Source organism: Eriocheir sinensis, chromosome 1 (assembly GCF_024679095.1).
Source record: "Eriocheir sinensis breed Jianghai 21 chromosome 1, ASM2467909v1, whole genome shotgun sequence".
In the NCBI taxonomy this organism is placed as follows: Eukaryota; Metazoa; Arthropoda; class Malacostraca; order Decapoda; family Varunidae; genus Eriocheir; species Eriocheir sinensis.
This window is the reverse complement of record NC_066509.1, coordinates 33,353,495-33,372,518: the sequence shown is the minus strand read 5'-3', so window position 1 is coordinate 33,372,518 and position 19,024 is coordinate 33,353,495. Positions and strand designations below refer to the sequence as shown.

The 19,024-nt window shown below is 42.2% G+C and overlaps 1 protein-coding gene across 1 annotated transcript; it reads left to right on the top strand.

Moving 5' to 3' along the window:
• The first annotated feature begins 8,132 nt into the window (after positions 1-8,132).
• Positions 8,133-19,024, top strand: LOC126998691 (uncharacterized). The gene is made up of 8 exons (XM_050860719.1): positions 8,133-8,197; positions 8,575-8,692; positions 15,730-15,792; positions 16,031-16,126; positions 16,756-16,904; positions 17,186-17,379; positions 17,798-18,068; positions 18,438-19,024. Exons 1-8 carry the CDS (start codon positions 8,133-8,135, stop codon positions 18,571-18,573), a joined length of 1,092 nt encoding a protein of 363 aa, XP_050716676.1. The 3' UTR covers positions 18,574-19,024.

The following is a 19,024-nucleotide window of genomic DNA, read 5'->3' as shown; positions in this document are numbered from 1 at the left end:
AGAGGAAGAGGAAGAGGTGATAGTAAAAAGTGGAAGATGAGGAAGGAAAAAGAGAGAAAAGTAAGCAGATGGAGTGTGAGAATGGGGAGTAAGAAGGAAAGGTAGATGATAAATAAAGGAAGAGGGGAGTAACGTTATTATATATCAAAAGGAAAGGAAGAAAAGGAAGAGACAAAGGACAGGGAAAAGGGGAAGGCTACAAAACAGGGAGGTAACGAAAAGTTCATTAATAAGTGATAAAGAAGAGAAGACAAAGAAAAGCAAAGATATGAGGAAAGGCAAGGAGATAAAGAGGCTGCTGGAAGATGAATTCGAACTGTTGAAGAGACAAAAGAACGGAACGATTTATAAAGAAGAGAAAGGAGAGAAGAAACAAAGTCAAATGGAGACATAGGAACAAAAAATGAAAAGAAACATACAAATATATATATATATATATATATATATATATATATATATATATATATATATATATATATATATATATATATATATATATATATATATCAGACAGACAGAATGCCAAGACAAGAGAGAAAGGAAGTAATGGAGGTGGAAGGTTGCATAAAATGAGAGGAAAGAAAACCTAAGACGTGAATTAACTGCAAGTGAGAAGCGTAAAAGTTTGCGATGAAAGAAAAAACGAAACGAATAGAGAAGAGTGAGAGGGAAAAAAGGGGAAAAAAAACAGTGGGAAGAATAAAAAAAAAGTTAGGAAAAAGGAAAAAAGAACAAGAGAAATTAAGTAAAGAAATTAAGGAAAGAAACAAAATATGGAAGCAGACAAGGGTATAGAGAGAGAGAGAGAGAGAGAGAGAGAGAGAGAGAGAGAGAGAGAGAGAGAGAGAGAGAGAGAGAGAGAGAGAGAGAGAGAGAGAGAGAGAGAGAGAGAGAGAGAGAGAGAGAGAGAGAGAGAGAGAGAGAGAGAGAGAGAGAGAGAGAGAGAGAGAGAGAGAGAGAGAGAGAGAGAAAGGGTGAGGTGTTTACGAAATAGGCCAAGATTTGTCTCTCGAGTTATTTATTTCCTCGTGACGCGGGAAGGAAGGAAGGAAGGAAGGAAGGAAGGAAGGAAAAAAGAGAGGAAACCCAGATCCAGTTTTATGTATCACTTGTTCTTTCTTTTTGCCTCCGTGTGTGTGTGTGTGTGTGTGTGTGTGTGTGTGTGTGTGTATACGAAAGCCGGAAGGAAATACAACATTAGTGTGCGTGTGTGTGTGTCTGTGTGTGTGTGTGTGTGTGTGTGTGTGTGTGTGTGTGTGTGTGTGTGTGTGTGTGTGTGTGTGTGTGTCACTTTCGTATTCATCTAGCTCTCATCTCTTTCCTTTTATTTTCTTTTTAACTCGTTTCATATTTTATTTTGCTTCGTTTTAAACATTTTCGTGTCTCTCTGTTCTCTGCTTCGTTACTCTGTTAGTTAGGCAATCTGGCGGTCAGTCATCCGGTTAGTCTGTCCGTCTGTCTGTCTGAAGGTTCCTTTATCTCTCATTTCCGTTTCTTCCTTTGTCTGTCCGCTTATCTATCTGTTTTTGACTCTGTCAAAGTAGATATATTTGTCTGTTCTTAAGTCTATCTGTCTGTATCTCTCTCTCTCTCTCTCTCTCTCTCTCTCTCTCTCTCTCTCTCTCTCTCTCTCTCTCTCTCTCTCTCTGCCAGAGGGGTCGTGTACGGCAGGAAACGTTTCAGGTTTCACTACACCAAAACCTTGACTCGTGTGGCTCAGGGAGGAAAATAGAAAGAAAATAAGAACGGATAAATGCACACAAAGAAAATAGAGTACTTAGGAGATACAAAATAGCTATAAGTAATAATAAACACAATAAAAGAAGAAACAATTGCACGCCTTCACTCAAATTTTTTTTATAAAACAAATAATTTAATTACAAAGAAAGAAAAGTATCATAACACTCATATAAGGAGGAAGGACAAAGATAAAATTAATACGGAGAATAAATATAAAAAGATGAAACAAGTGCAAACATTCGCCTCCCTTCCCTCAACAATAGCAATAGCCTGGCAAGAACTAAAAAACATGAAAGTTAAAACAAAAAGAAAAAGAGAAAAACACGTGCGCACCTTTACCCTCTAAAAACAAAAAGAAACGAATGATGAATTGCTCAGGAAGGAAGATAATGCCGGCTTTAGAATGACAAAAAAAATTGTAAAAAATTCAAAAGGCATTCACCGGACACCTGATGCAGCAGACCAACAAAGACTAAAGCAAAACAGAAAACAAACAGGAAAACAGAAAACAGAAAAGGAAAACATTAAAGAAATAAAATAGAAAACAGTCATACAACAATGCTAAGGTAGTACCCACTAGAGACGGTAATTAAAAAAAAAAAAAAACATTAATGAAAGGAAAAAAGTGAGAAATTTAAGGAAAACAGTTTAGTGGACGCCAAAAAGAATATGAGAAACAGCATCGACCAGAGGAAGAAAAAAGACGTACATTACAAAAAAGAAAGAAGGAAACAGCAAAGAAATATTAGTGAACGCAAATAAAAGCCACAAAAAAAGGAAGAAAAATACAAAAGGTTATTAAAATAGTTAAATACTTTAGTTAGAATCCAATGACAATGACAAAACACCCCTGAACACACACACAAAAGATAAAACCAAACATTCATCAGAGTAAAATCATATTGAAAAACTAATAAAATAAATGGTTTAGTGGACGGCCATAAATATCCAAGACCCCCGTCATGCTATCGAGTGGAAAACGGGAGGCGCGGACCGGAAAGAGCGTGGAAGGAGAAGCGCCGGGAAAAAAGGGAGATAGGGAGAGGGAGAGACTTGTAAGCAGGCAGGTGGAGATGATGGAAGATGTAAAGGTAAGCGAGAGGAAGGAAGAACGAGAGTGAGAAAGATGAAGAAGTGGAGGTAAAGAGCGAGGGATACTCGTAGGAAGTTAAAGAGGGAGGAAGAAAGAGAAAAAGATGGAAAAAAAAGAAATGGATATTGGTGGGATGGCAAAGAGAGGAAAAAGAGTAATAAAAAAAACGGGAGACAGAGTGCGAGGGAGAATACTGAAGATAGCTTAGGTAGGACGCTGATAAAACATAGGAGGCACAGAGATAGACATAAAAATATACAGAAAGGAAAACATTTAGGTAGATAAAACGGAATGACGAGGAGGAGGAAGAGAGTTCTAAACCGAGGGAATGAAGGGATGAAATGAGATAGAAAGGGATAACAAAGAGACAGGAGGGAAGTAGTGAGAGTTCAAATATAATTGATTGCTTGTGAAGGTAGCAATATTAGTACAATACAATGGGATAGAAACAGAAGACAGGGGAGGGGGTGGGGAAGGAGATACAGAGGCTACCGTAACAAAAGTAAAAAATATAAAGGACGAGTAAGTCAGTTAGACAAGGAAACAAAACTCAGCGCCTCACATCACAACACAAAGCCTTGCGTGGGTTGCCTAAGCGGCTTAACGAAGCTTACACCCGTACTCCAAGCTCTCTCTTCCTCGGCCATTCCCTCGACATCACTTACAACAATATCATTATGCCAGACTCTAATCCTTACGAGCTGCCGATGAACTATTCCTAAGTGTTAGTAGCGCCGCCCAAAACAGCAATTCTCCCATTCAGTAACACTATGGTGCAGATATGTTTGTGCAGATGTGTTAAGAAGAAAGTTCAAATAGGAAGAGAAACCGTTTAGAAGCTGACGTAGGTTGAAGTGATAGTAGACGACATTTCTTAGGAAGGGAGAGTGTAGAATGCGATCATCAATTAGGTTTCAAAGGAGGACAAGCTGTGAGAATATCCTTTGTGTTAATTTTTTTTTTCATTGTGGGAGAATGAAAAAAGTGCGAGAAAAAGAGGAAGAAAAGGAGATAGTTGGCAGTAGATACTTAGATATTAAGGATGTGAGTGTGTGTGTGTGTGTGTGTGTGTGTGTTACCAGCAAGACGCTAGCCGACGCGCACTTGATAAGGAAGAATAATAAAGGCTCGGCCCTTGATGCAGGTGGAGTGAGGGAGGGAGGGATAGTCGGTCTCTCTCTCTCTCTCCATTCTTTCATTCACCTCTTTTTCAGTAGTTTTCTACTCTCATTTCCTTTTTCTCTCCTCTTGTTCTGTTCTCGCTTTTTTTTTGCTCTAGTTTTATAAATCTACATGTTTCATCTATTTATCTCATTATTCCTTCCCTATCTTCGTTATATTAGTTATTTTTAAGAGAACTATGTAACTCCTTTTGTCTAATTTCCTTTTTCACGTTCTCTTCATATGTATTTATTTCTATATCTATCAACCACTATCTATACTTCTCTATCTATCTACCACTCTATTTATCGCTCTCCCACTCTCCCCTCCGCTCAGAACAGCACACAGGACGCACCGGGCCTCGGCAAGTGTATAATTATGTAAATTAAACCAAACGGACGCGAGCATGTAATAAGAAAAAACTTGAGGCGGAGATTAAACAGCGGCCGGACATCCACTCCAAGGCAGTTCCCCTCTTAGTGTGCGGAGCCCCGGCTAATAAGAGAACGTGGAATGGAGACGTGGATACGGAAACACGGAGCTGGAAGGATCAAAGCTTCGTGATAATAATAGCAATAATAATGATAATAAAAATAATAATAATAATAATAATAATAATAATAATAATAATAATAATAATAATAATAATAATAATAATAATAATAATAATAATAATAATAATAATGGCGTGAGGGATGTTTCATTAAGGTCTCAAAGGATTAATGCGAGGCTGGCTTGATGAAAAAGAAGTAAAGGGAAGGGATGGGGGGGAGAGGAAGGAAAAGGGAAGGCGATATAAAGGGTGAGTAAAGAGTGGGGAAAGGAGGGTACAGAGAAGAATGGGAAGGAGATAAAGAGAGGACAAAACAAGAAAAGTGAGGAGAAACAGAGAAGAACAGGAAGTAGGAAAAAGAGAGAGGGAAAGAAATGGAAGAGAGTTATGTAGAGGAAATGGGTTAGGGCATTGTGAGCAGAGGATGCTGCTGAGGGGGCAAAGGGTGAAAGGGTAGAGAGAGAAAAGAAAGGTGAAAAGGGAAGTGTACGGAGGAAGAAAGGAAGGGACGGACAAATAAAAATTAGGTAAGAATTGTGTTTGTGTACGACTGATGCTTGAGGAGGAAGGGGGGAGGAAAAGAAAGAAGGATTGCAGATGAATGAGAGAAAAAAAGATGAATAGGAAGGGAGAAAGGCAAAATAAAAAAGGGCAGAACAGGAAAGAAAAGAAGGAAGGAAAAAACTGGGAAGGTAATTTTTCTTTTTTCTTATTAATTCTCCTCTTACACTTCATTTTTGTATGACTTTCATTTCGTTGGTTCACTGCCGAGGAAACATCTGGCGGTGAAACACGATTAATATTTTTACCTAACTACGAAGAAATGAAAATTACGAAAAGCTTCACGTTTCGTTTCGTCATGATTTTTTGTCCATATTTTTGTGGGAAAACCGGAAGTTATTATATAAACCATTACTACTTCATAATTACGATGGAAACTGTGTGTGTTTGATGCACACACACACACACACACACACACACACACACACACACAAAGTCTCATCTACTTATATATTTTTCTGGGTTATGACCGATTACACACACACACACACACACACACACACACACAAAGTCTCATCTACTTATATATTTTTCTGGGTTATGACCGATTACACACACACACACACACACACACACACACACAGTCTCATCTACTTTTATATTTTTTATGGTTTTTTATAGATTACACACACACACACACACACACACACACACACACACACACGCATACACACACGCACACGCACACACGCACACGCACACGCACACACACACACACACACGCACACACACACACACACACACACACACACACACACACACACCATGAGCTCACCACAATCATGTCGTCAAACTCTGATATGAAAAAGAAAATCTATCACTACTAAAACGTCCAAATTTTAACCCCCCAATACATCGTTTTGATCCACGCATCCACCTGTGTACACCTGCTTGGCCATCCACTCAACCATATACACCTGTCTATCAATGAACCAATCCACTATTACCACCCAATCCACCATTACAACTAATCCACCATCACCACCCAATCCACCGTCACGGGTCACTGCTAGGCGTACATCAAGATTGAAGGAGACAGGTTTGTTGCAGCAGTAATAAACATGAAGCTCAGGTGAGTCGTGTTACCTGGCCGCCAGCTCGGTAATTAGTGGCTGCAGATGAGCGCCGGACAGGTGGAGGATAGGCGGCGGGTCACGTGTCGCTGATTGCTGGCCTGTCTGTCTGTTTGTTTGTCTTGCTGTCATATCGGGCTGCTTTTTTGGAGGGGTAGTTTGTCTGTCTGCGTCTGTGTTTCTCTTTTTTGTGTCTCCTTTTCTTTTCGTCGATATATCTGTCTGTCTGCCTGTCTGTCTGTCAGTGTCTGTGTCTGGCTGTCTCTCTATCGTCTTACAGTTCTTCATCTTCATATATTTTCTCTTTCCTCCCAGTTGTTTATTATTTTTCTTAATTTAATCGAGTTTTATTTATTTTTTTCCGTGTTTTTTATTCTTTATTTCCTTTTCTTTCTTTTTTCCGTTCGATCCGTAATCCTCATTCTCAAATAACACTGTCCGTTAATGTGTGTGTGTGTGTGTGTGTGTGTGTGTGTGTGTGTATTATACGATTCTCTCTCTCTCTCTCTCTCTCTCTCTGAAGCCTTTCCAATCAGCTCCCCTCCCCTCTTCCCTTACGTTCTCTCCCCAAAGTTTCCCCTCCACTCTTCCTTTACGTTCTCTCCCCAAAGTTTCCCTTCCCCTCTTCCCTTACGGTCTCTCCCCAAAGTTTCCCCTCCCCTCTTCCCTTACGTTCTCTCCCCAAAGTTTCCCCTCCCCTCTTCCCTTACGGTCTCTCCCCAAAGTTTCCCCTCCCCACTTCCCGAACCGTCTCTCCCCAAAGTTTCCCTCCCTCTTCCCTTGCTCTCTCCCCAAAGTTTCCTCCACTCTTCCCTTACGTTCTCTCCCAAAGTTTCCTCCACTATTCCTTACGGTCTCTCCCCAAAGTTTCCCCTCCACTCTTCCCTTACGTTCTCTCCCCAAAGTTTCCCCTCCACTCTTCCCTTACGTTCTCTCCCCAAAGTTTCCCCTCCACTCTTCCCTTACGTTCTCTCCCCAAAGTTTCCCCTCCACTCTTCCCTTACGGTCTCTCCCCAAAGTTTCCCCTCCACTCTTCCCTTACGTTCTCTCCCCAAAGTTTCCCCTCCCCTCTTCCCTTACGTACTATCCCCAAAGTTTCCCCTCCCCTCTTCCCTTACGTTCTCCACCCAAAGTTTCCCCTCCCCTCTTCCCTTACGTTCTCTCCCCAAAGTTTCCCCTCCACTCTTCCCTTACGTTCTCTCCCCAAGGTATCCCCTCCCCTCTTGCCTTGGGTGAAAAGAGGAAAGAAGGAAAGTGAGAAGAGAGGAAAGAAAGTGAGAAGACAGGAGAGAAAGGGAGGTCTGAGGTCACCTATCCTGCCTCTTCCTGCTTTTCTTGGATGAAGGTTAGAAGGAGGAGATGAGGGGAAGAAGGTGTGGTAGAGTGAGGAGATGAAAAGGAGACAAGAAGGCGAGAAGAGAGACAAGGAAAGGACTCTGAGTAATAGGTTGCCATCATGTTTGTGTGCCATCTGCCTTGATATCTCTCCTCCATAACCTTGATATCTTGATGAAGGCGCTCGCCATGCTCATCGCTCACGTCTCCAAGAGTATCAGGAAATTCATCGAGATGGCTCTTGAGGAAATGAACCTTAATGCTCATGCTGTAGCCTAAAAGATGACAGCTATCAAGCAATGTCTCCACCAGTCCTTGTAGTTTGCTGCCTTTTTGCTCCCCAAAAAATCCCTTCACAACAGCCACCAATGAATCCCATGCTCTTTTTTCTACTTCAGTCATCGAGCTCGAAAAGTTTTGGCATTTCATTAACTTTCTGATATGTGTCCCATCAAAAACACCAGCCTTTATTTTATCATAACTTAGGCCAGGAAATGTTGTACATATGAATTTGAAACAGTCACCCTCCACATTAAGAACTTCGACAAACTGTTTCATTAGTCCTGAGTTTAGCTTTTATTTTTTTTTAATATTTAGCTTTAGTTTAAAAGAGTGAATGTCAGCGCACAACCAGGGCACACTGGTGACTTCACTGCTGTGTAACTCAGCATGGGGTTCAGTGTCAGTTAATTTTGCTTAGTTTAGTGTCACAATTGCTGTCTAATAGGCCCATATCTAGTCAGACAGCCACACCTGAATTGACAGGGTGTGCCAGCGCGGGAGAGCCGAGCCAAGGGTGAGGGAGATATACATGACTTGCTCATGTACTTACCCAGATGGTGTACCCTGAATTAGAAGCACACAAGAAAGGGAGAAGTGTGCTACATGCCCTCCAGAAAGACATTGCTTTGACTTATCTCAGGCATCTGCATACCAGATGCACTGCGGTCACTCGTTGTTTGCAAACTGAACAAGAAGCCTACCCACCTACCATCGAGGATGATGACATGAAGATTTTGGAGACTGAGGGGTTTGTAGTCCCTCATGTATGTTGACAGTGTGAATGAGGCCAGACTTGACCTGTTTGCCAGAAAGCAGATACCATATGAGGCCATCCCTCCAACCAGAGCAGCTCTGCTCCAACACACCAAACGTTCAGCATATCAGGCAGGTTGTGTAAGGGGTCAGGCAATGCTGCACCAGCCAGAAGCAGGGTCCAGCTAACTGGGGTTGGGAAGAGTGTTGAAGAATGGAAAGTCTTCTGGACTGCCAACTCCCCCATTGCAAAGAGTTGTGAACAGCTCACTATATGTAGCTGCAAGTCTGGCTGCCGTGGCAGATGCAAATGCTACAGGTTTGGCTAACATGCACAGCTTAGTGTAGCTGCAGATGTGAGGTGTAATCATTCTCTTATTTGAGAACCTGTTTTCATTAATTTTGTCAAATTGTTGTTTTCAGTCTTTATGTCATCATTATGACTGTAGCTCATTAATTCACGGGCATATTGGTCCTTTTTTCAATCGCCAGTTCGCTATATGCCTGATGAAAAATACAAATAATTAAATAAAAAGTCTATTTTTCCTGTTTCTTAGGCCCATGGATTATTAATTGAATTGATGATGCTGTGACTCAATGATAAACTGAGGGCCTTTTTAGATCCATATAATTATATATTTTCTATTGCAGATGGTTAGTTGAATGGCAATGTATTCTCTTTCGGGTCAAGTCTGTTTTTCTTTACTTCGTGATCTGAGATTGTTACTTTTTTCAATCCAACGTTTTTTTTGTTTTGTTTTTCTCTTAGCCAATGTAGGCCAATAAAATGCTGGAAACTGATTATCTGGCATTATAAATGTAGGCATAGATAAAATGTTCATGTTCTATCTTTCTTTGTTAATGAGTTTTGAAACAAAATGTTTCACGGCGGCCATTTTGTGTTTCATTTTTTTTAATAGCAAATATACCAGAAGAAACTCTGGCGCCGTATTCAGTGAACTCTTCTACTCAAAAAATCATAATTTGAATAGTGAATAGTTCTTCTTCTAACAATTACATACACTCAGTGTTAAAAATCGTTACAACTAGCGGCCATCTTGAAAAGTGGCGGCCATCTTGAAATTCTGCGTGGCTACTCATATTTTTCAAAAGAGAGGTTAAATAGAGCCCTGTGCAAAATTGCATGCTTGCATCACTAACTGAAGTATTTTCTACTTATCTGTTGCACACACACACACACACACACACACATTAATACACAAATAATAATAATAATGATAAAAATAATATCACTATTATTATTATTATTATTATTATTATTATTATTATTATTATTATTATTATTATTATTATTATTATTATTATTATTATTATTATTATTATTATTATTATTATTATTATTATTATTATTATCATACTTATCATCACCATTAATCAAAAACAAACCAACATGAAGGCAGTCAGTCAGTAAATCAGCCAGTAAATCAGCTTATCAGCCAGTTAGTCAATCATTCAGGCAGTCAGTCTGTAAGCCAGTAAGTCACTTAACTAGGCAATTAGTTAACCAGCCAACCACTCAGTCGCTCACTCAGTTAGTCAACAAATCAGTCAATGAGTTTGTCGCCGGCATAATCGGCCAAAAAGTCAGTCATTTAGTAAACTAGTGTCAATCAGCTAGCTAGTCAAGTACATAGCCAAACAATCACTTCGTCAAATAATCTGTCAGTCAATCAGTCCGTCGATCAGTCAGTCAGTAAGCACGTAAAAAACATAGTTAGGTAGTCAGTCAGTCAGTCAATAAGGTCGTCGCCGCCATGGACTGACCGCCACACCTTGACCTATATTGCTACGTCTTCCTGCCCACTCTCGCGTGGCCCTTCCAGACGGCCTTGCTTCACGCCCCTCTTCCCGATGAAGCCACTTGTCACCTCCAACCTCCTCCTCCTCCTCCTCCTCGACTTATCCCGCTTTTCATGGTATCTATCACCCCTCCCTGTTTCTCCTGCTTCCTCCTCCTCCTCCTCCTCCTCCTCCTCCTCCTCCTCTTCCTCCTCCTCCTACTACTACTACTACTACTTCTTCCGCTTTACTTTTCCTGTTGAATTTTTTGCTTTTTCTCTCTCTCCTTTTCCTCCTCTTACCTAAATCTTAGAATATTACCATTCTGATTCACGTCCTTTTTCACTTCCTTTTCTTTTTCTTCTGTCCACTTTATATACTTTTTTATTGTCCCTCACCACACATCTCATCACCCTCCTACACCTTCCTCCTCCTCTCCCTCTTCTTCACACCGCCTCCTTCAGAAGTAACAACACACTTCAACAACGAAATGTACGACAACAGGCAATTTAGTTTTCTAACATGCGTACATAAGTTAACGGTAACGGAATATCATAATGGGAATGGATTACGTAGAGTGAAGCAGGCGACGTAAAGTGTGCCCAGGAGACCACTTCAGTCACCCCTTCAGAAACGCATTTTTTTTTCTTTTGTGAAAGAAAACGGTGTCTTGGAAGCTTTATATATTTTTTTTTCTGGTGGAATGATAATAACTCTCTCTCTCTCAGAACAGGGCTAAAGTAACTGCATCCACGCTTAATTATGAAGACCTTAATGAAGAGGAATAGCTCACGATTACAGGACCCCCACCCTGCTCCAACCTACCCCTGACCCACAGCACCCTATATGTCTGTCTTTTCTCACCCATCAGCTCATTTCTCACCCATTCAACTCCAACCCACGACTTCCCACTAACCTCAGCCATCTCACGCACTAACATTCATCCACCCACAAAGCACTTACATCCTTCTACGTCTCTTCGTCATCCACTTCACACCTACTGTCATCAACCTTCTCACCCATCTGATACACTTCGTCACCCGTCTCTCCGTTGGGTGACTGCGTGGCAAGAGTGTGGCGGATGAGGAGGTGGAAGAAAGAGGGGGGAGAAATGGTGGTGGAGGGAGTGGAGAAAGAAATGAAGGTGGAGATAGATGATGGATAACGGAAGTGGAGGAAAAGAGATAAAGGTAGTGTGGTGGTGGTTGAGGAAGTGGAGGAAAAGGAGGAGGTGGTGAAGAGGTGGATAAGAGGATGGTAGTGTAAGGTGGCGGTGGCGTGTTTTGCTGTCATTTTGTTCCCAAAGTTTTGAGTCTTCATTGACAAGTTGCTCAGCATTTATTTTCTATTTTTTCTTCTGTGTGTGTGTGTGTGTGTGTGTGTGTGTGTGTGTGTGTGTGTGTGTGTGTGTGTGTGTGTGTGTGTGTGTGTGTGTGTGTGTGTGTGTGTGTGTGTGAAGAAGAATGAGTGTGTGAGGAAGAAGGTGAATGTGTGGGGGGGTGTGTGTGTGTGTGTGTGTGTGTGTGTGTGTGTGTGTGTGTGTGTATGTGTGTGTGTGTGTGCCAATGTTTTACAACTCTTCTTGACAAGGAACTCACAAGCATGAACAGAACAACTTCCAAATGTTTTCCTCTGAGCTGTATTTTTCTTGCCCTTATTGTTTCAGCGTGTTTCAGCGTGTTTCATTTTGTTCGGAATCTGAAGGTACACACGGGGGCCGCAGAAGCATTTCGTCAGGTGATAAAATGTGAAGATACAGAAAAAAAAAATTGTATGAAGCAAAAGTGTTACTCGATTTCATTTCGTTCATCACAAATTCAATTACGGTCAAAATAGGATTCACGAGTGGCTTAACACACAGCAAAGAGAACATCTGTGTTGCCACTGCTAAATATAAAACCAAATAGAACAATAATAACAACGTTCCATATACTAAACAGACAAAGCAATAAAATCCCCGACCCTTCGTGATTATGTTTGTTGATTTATTTTTTGATGATTGTGTTTGCCGTCCACTCACCAGAGGACGGACTGGAATGGAGAATTTTTCGCTGAAATGAATTATTTTGTTTTTTCGTTACATTTCACGGTTGATCCTCATTCAATTTGTCATTTTTTACATGACGTGAACCATTCGATCGTTTCATATAAATTGCATTGGTGATTATTGCGTTAGCTATATTTACCTTTATATATAATTTTCTTTTCCTTTTTATCCTTCTTTCGTTTCTTTCTCCTTTGTATTTTTTTATTATTTCCTAAATTTTCTTTGTTTTGCATCTTATTCTATTTTTTGTCACCTTTTCATCTACAACTCTACATTTTTAATATGACGAGCGTTTCTAGGGATCAACAAGGAACCCATTCACCTCACCCCACCCCTACACACACAAATCATTGCACACTTCCCATTCCATGACAACTTGACATTTGGCCGCGAGACTTTACACTGATCTTGGTACTGACGCGTCCAACAGAGGATGGCTGATCCCCTGAAGACTGAGGGGGGGGGGGAAGGGGGGAGGGGAGGCAGATAATGTCGGACCAAATTAGATCACCACCTGACGCCCAAGTCTTGGAAGGAGAGGAGGCACCACCTGAACAGGAGAATCCAGGAGTCTAAAATTGCCCTGTGTTCCAACTCCAATACAACTCCTGGACTAAGGTTATTGTGCCCTGACCTGCTTTTACATTTATTCTTCTATATTTAATGTTCAGGATAGGTGGAAATAAAGATAGACGGACATGTAACATTTACTTTTTTTGGGACAGGTGGGGACAGGTAATATAATGAGTATACTAAAATGCTCTCAGAACAGGTGGAAGAAACGAAAGCTTAAAAGGCTGGTAATGGATATCGGAGGTGAGTTTAGTTTATATGTTGTTAGTAAGTATAATAGTAAGATTAAAGGGTAAGTTAAATAGACGAAATAAAAGCAAAATTATCAGATAGAGACAGGTGTAGGAATTAAACACGCAAATTGGTAGCTAGACAGGTAGGTAAGCAAGGTGTGGTAAGGTGTAGCAAGACAGACAGGCGGATAGAGAGGCGAGAAGACAGACACAGACAGAAAGAGAGACATTTAGATAAGCCCCATACATACATACATGCATACATACAGGAAAGGCATTCACACACGGATAAGCGAAATTAAAACAAAGAAACCCTCCTAGCTATTATTCCATATTCATATTCAAACATACATTCATACGAACATACATAGATACATACATATATTGACGTTTGGCTATTGAAGCACTGTACACACACACACACACACACACACACACACACACACACACACACACACACACACACACACACACACCAAGACTGCTGAACGTTCTAGAAATGCGGTGACAGAAAACAAAAGAAAGAAGGAAGGGATGAAGGGGATGACGGAGAAGGGGAGGAAGAGGCGAAGAAAGAGAAAGTGAGAGCGAGAGAAAGAAAAAAACATGCTGGAGTTGAAGATTATGATTAGAAGAGCTACCATATAAAAAGAAAAGTGCTGCATTATAAAGCAAATGAAGAGAGGAGGAGGAGTGAGGAGTGAGTGAGCGAGAGAGCGAGAGAGAGAGGAGTATACAAATGTTAAACTCAATGCAATAATGGATATCAAGGGGCAAAAATATACATGTGTGTGTGTGTGTGTGTGTGTGTGTGTGTGTGTGTGTGTGTGTGTGTGTGTGTGTGTGTGTGTGTGTGTGTGTGTGTGTGTGTGTGTGTGTGTGTGTGTGTGTGTGTGTGTGTGTGTGTGTGTGTGTGTGTGTGTGTGTGTGTGTGTGTGTGTGTGTGTGTGTGTGAATTTCTTGAAATTTGGTATTAACAAACAACTGAAAACAAAATGTTAAAGCTCTTAAGAAACAAACGGGTTGATGGGGAGGCGGTGGCTGAGCGGATAGCGAGACGGCCCCGTGTTCAGGAGGACGCGAGCTCAATCCCTGACTGGTGCCACCAAGTTGGAATTTTTCAGCTGCCGCTGAGTGACTTAAACTACCCACATGCTGTCCAGAAGACCACCTATCAACCTGGACTCTAGATTCTAGGATTAAAGATGAGCTGGGAGGCAGCATAAGCCAATACAAGATGGCGCCACTATAAACACTGCCTGCGCCAGAACAGGCTTGGCTGACCATCAGGCCCCACTGGGAAGAAGCCTTGGACTGACAATCAGGCCCCACTGGAAGAAGCCTACTGGTGCATTAGGCCAATCCCTATAAAAAATAAAATAAAATATTTTAGTCTCTCTCTCTCTCTCTCTTTTACTCAAGGCATAGTACGAAGAGGAAGTGGTTGGTGAAGGCAGGTGGGAATAGGAAAGACAGTAGTGAGCTGTATGGTGCAGGTCTCTCGTACAGTACAGTTTCGACGCGTCATAAAAGTTTAATCACAAGGTTTTCAAAAGGTAAAGGAAGAGGAAAAGAAGAAATCTGAAAAGTGTGGAGGCGCGAGTAAAATAATACACAATAATAATAATAATAATAATAATAATAATACATAATACCATTTTTCTTTTTTCTTCCTTCTCTCTTCTTCTTCCTTCTTCCTCTTCCTTTCCTCTCTTCCTCTTTCTTTGTGTTTTTCTCCTCTCTCTTCTTCCTCCTCTCTTCTGTCTCTCTCCTCCTCCTCCTTTCCTCCTTTCTCTGTTCGCATTTCACCCTCCTCCTCCCTCCTCCTTCTCTTTTTGGTTCTTCCTTTGTATCAATTTTGTTCCTTCAGGACCTTATTCTTCCTTTATCTCCTCGCTCCGTCCTCCTCCTCCTCCTCTTCCTCCTCCTCCTCCTCTTCTTCTTCTTCTTCTTTCTTTGTGAATTTTAATTCTATTCCTGGTGGGTTATTCTTCTATCTCTCAACCTCCTGCCTCCTCCTCCTCCTCCTCCTCTCTCTCCTCTATCTCGTCTTCTCCTCCTCCTTCTCCTCCTCCTCCTCAACCCTCCTCCTCTTGGTTGTCTTCTTCCTTTTTGTAATTTAATTTTGTTCCTGGACCTTTATTCTTCTTTATCTCCTCCTCCTCCTCCTCCTCCTCCTCCTCCTCCCGCAGAAGAAGCCTCGCCCCCTCCTCGTCTGGGTGTTCCTGATGACCTTGTTCTGCTTCCTGAGGGAATGGGCAACCAGTGGCATTCATGGCCTACTCATACACTGCACAATAGCACACACACACACACACACAAAAAAAAAAAAAAAATAAATAAATAAATAAATAAATCTTCCAAAACCAAACCTAACTTAACCTAACCTACCTCCTCCTTCTCCTCCTCCTCCTCCTCCATTGTTAAGTATATAAGTATGGCAATAAACTCACTTACTTACTTACTTACTTACTTACTTAAAAACACATATATCTATTTTTTTTATTTTTCTTTCCCCCGTACAGAAAATCACATCCCCCTACGGCCTCGCAGACCTTATCTTCTATGTGTTCCGCGCCGCCTGTAATGTAAGTGTGTGTGTGTGTGTGTGTGTGTGTGTGTGTGTGTGTGTGTGTGTACGTCTTGTGTTGCGTGTGTCAGTGTGTCTCATGTGTTCCAGGTGTTGTCAGTGTTGTGTGTGTGCGTGTGTACGTCTTGTGTTGCGTGTGTCAGTGTGTCTCATGTGTTCCAGGTGTTGTCAGTGTTGTGTGTGTATGTGTGTACGTCTTGTGTTGCGTGTGTCAGTGTGTGTCTCATGTGTTCCAGGTGTTGTCAGTGTTGTGTGTACAGTCGCAATACTCCACGTGGCGGGAGGACGCGGCCAACACACACCGCCTCAAACGTTTGCAACACCTACACCTGGTAAGTCCACGCGCAACACCACCTTGGCAACACTGCAAGACACACATAGCAACACTTCAGTAACAACAACAACAACAACAACAACTCAGTAACAGCCACACAACATTACCTTGGCAACACTGCAACACTACTTTTTTGGTAACACTGCAACACACAAAAAAATCGAAATAAATAAATAAATAAAAATAAAATAAGAATACGATAAATAATAAGATAGAAAAATATAATTCCTCCTTCCTTCCTTCTCTTCTTCCTCCTCCTCCTCCTCCTCTTCCTCCTCTCTCCTTCCTCCTCTGTCATTCCTCCCTCCTTCCTTCTCTTCTTCTTCCTCCTCCTCCTCCTCCACCTCCTTCTTCCTCTGTCATTCCTCCCTCCTTCCTTCTCTTCTTCTTCCTCCTCCTTCTCCTCCTCCTCCTCTCGATCTCCTTCCTCCTCTGTCATTCCTCCTTCCTTCCTTCTCTTCTTCCTCCTCCTCCTCTCGATCTCCTTCCTCCTCTGTCATTCCTCCTTCCTTCCTTCTCTTCTTCCTCCTCCTCCTCCTCCTCCTCCTCCTCTCTTCTTCCTCCTCTGTCATTCCTCCTTCCTTCCTTCTCTTCTTCTTCCTCCTCCTCTTCTTCTCTTCCTTACAGAACAACACGGGGAAGACATACAGCACCACAGGAGGAGGAGGAGGAGGAGGAGGAGGATCCGATCTTCCCATGGCCTATCAGAACCCAGCATTTTTAGGGGGGCAGGAACCCACCCCCGCCCCCCTGCCCCCCCGCCCCCTCCTCACCAGGTAGAGAGAGAGAGAGAGAGAGAGAGAGAGAGAGAGAGAGAGAGAGAGAGAGAGAGAGAGAGAGAGAGAGAGAGAGAGAGAGAGAGAGAGAGAGAGAATTGTGTTTATATTTTTCTTTATTTTCTTCTTCTTCCTCCTCCTCCTGCTTCTCCTCTTCTTCTTCTTCTTCTTCCTTCCTTCCTGCCTTCCTTCTTCGTTCTTCCTACTCCTCCTCCTCCTCCTCCTCCACCACTACCACCACAATCATCTCCACTCATCTCCAACTCATCTCCAACCAACAGATCACTCTCCCGCGCCTCATCTCTGGGCTGGACCGCGGAGATGACCCAGACTCACCCACCAGCATCCACGGCGTCACTGCAAATGCAAATCCAGCCGCTGCAGGTTCGAACGGGGCTGCCTGGCTGGGACCCTTACTTAAACAGAGAATCTACGAGTGAATTTAATGCTGCCACTTTCTCCCCGGCCTCTGTTGGTAAGTAGTAGTAGTAGTAGTAGTAGTAGTAGTAGGGACCCTGGTGGTAGTCTGACCTCTGTACCGTGAACCGAAGAAACACGTATTTGACAAGTCTTTTGTAAGAGGAGAGAGAGAGAGAGAGAGAGAGAGAGAGAGAGAGAGAGAGAGAGAGAGAGAGAGAGAGAGAGAGAATATGAGGGAATGATACTCTCTCTCTCTCTCTCTCTCTCTCTCTCTTCTTCCCTTCCCTTCCTTTCCCTTCCCTTCTCTTCCCTTCCCTTCCCTTCCCTTCCTTTCCTTTCTCTTCCCTTCCCTTACTTCACTACCTCCCTTCCCTTCCCTTCCCTTCCCTTCCATGGTGCAGTGATTAGCGCTCCTACCTACGAGTCCGCCGGCCTCTGTTCGAACCCTTGTGACCTTATGACCTTTTTTTCAGGGTTCATGCCGCTGGTCGCAGGAGGAGGAGGAGGAGGAGGAGGAGGCCCGTCATCCGCCACTGCAAGGAACTCCCTCGCCCACTACACTACCCCCACCTCCTCCTCCTCTTCCCCCCCCTCCCCCACCTCCTCCCCCTACACTATCTACCACCACAACCCCCCCCACCTCCTATACCCCCTTCCCCTCGCCCCCCTCGGCCCCCCTTCGATAAATGGAGGATTGGATTCCTTCTCCTACGCGGCTGGAACTCAAAGTCTCGACAGAAGAAGGTTAGTAAAATTTAGTAGTAGTAGTAGTAGTAGTAGTAGTAGTAGTAGTAGTAGTAATATAAGTAGTAGTAGTAGTAGTAGTAGTAGTAGTAGTAGTAATAGTAACAATAACAAAGATAATAGCAAAAAAAAAAACAATAAAAACACGATGATAAAAAAATAGTAATAGTAGTAGTAGTAGTAGTAGTAGTAGTAGTAGTAGTAGTAGTAGTAGTAGTAGTAGTAGTAGTAGTAGTAATAGTAATAATAATAGTAGTAGTAGTAGTGGTAGTAGAGGTAGTTGTAGTAGTAATTTTCGATAGTGTTTTAGCTTTCACCATCATTTTCATCACCATTTATGATAACCACTTTTTTTTAATCTTTCCACAGGTACGTTCGGCGGTGGCAAGGTGTTGGCGGTGGCGGCGGTGGTGGTGGTGGTGGTGTTGTTGGAGGTGCCAGTAGCAAATCGTCGCTTGGAGGTGAGAGTGATGATCTACGGAGGTACAGAGACGTGGCTTTGTGAGTGATGGTGATGATGAAGTGGTGGTGATGAAGTGGTGTTGAAAAAAAGTAGTGGTGATGAATTGGTGATGAAAAAACGAATTGGTGTTGATTTTGGTGATGATAATGTGGTGGTGATGATGAAATAAAGCAGTGGTGATGAATTGGTGATGAAAAAAGGACACGGTGTTGATTTTGGTGATGATAATGTGGTGGTGTTGATGATTTAAAGCAGTGGTGATGAATTGGTGATGAAAAAACGAATTGGTGATGAAAAAAGGAAATGGTGTTGATTTTGGTGATGATAATGTGGTGGTGTTGATGATTTAAAGCAGTGGTGATGAATTGGTGATGAAAAAACGAATTGGTGATGAAAAAAGGAAATGGTGTTGATTTTGGTGATGATAATGTGGTGGTGTTGATGATTTAAAGCAGTGGTGATGAATTGGTGATGAAGAAACGAATTGGTGATG

What these genes read in the sequence shown, in the direction of transcription:
- LOC126998691 (XM_050860719.1), top strand. Translation starts at nt 8,133, where the DNA reads ATGTCAGCGCACAACCAGGGCACACTGGTGACTTCACTGCTGTGTAAC. An exon ending in AACTCAGCATGGGGTTCAGT is followed by an intron (nt 8,198 to 8,574) that starts GTCAGTTAATTT and finishes GTATGTTGACAG; the next exon opens with TGTGAATGAGGCCAGACTTG. An exon ending in GTTTGCAACACCTACACCTG is followed by an intron (nt 16,127 to 16,755) that starts GTAAGTCCACGC and finishes TCTTCCTTACAG; the next exon opens with AACAACACGGGGAAGACATA.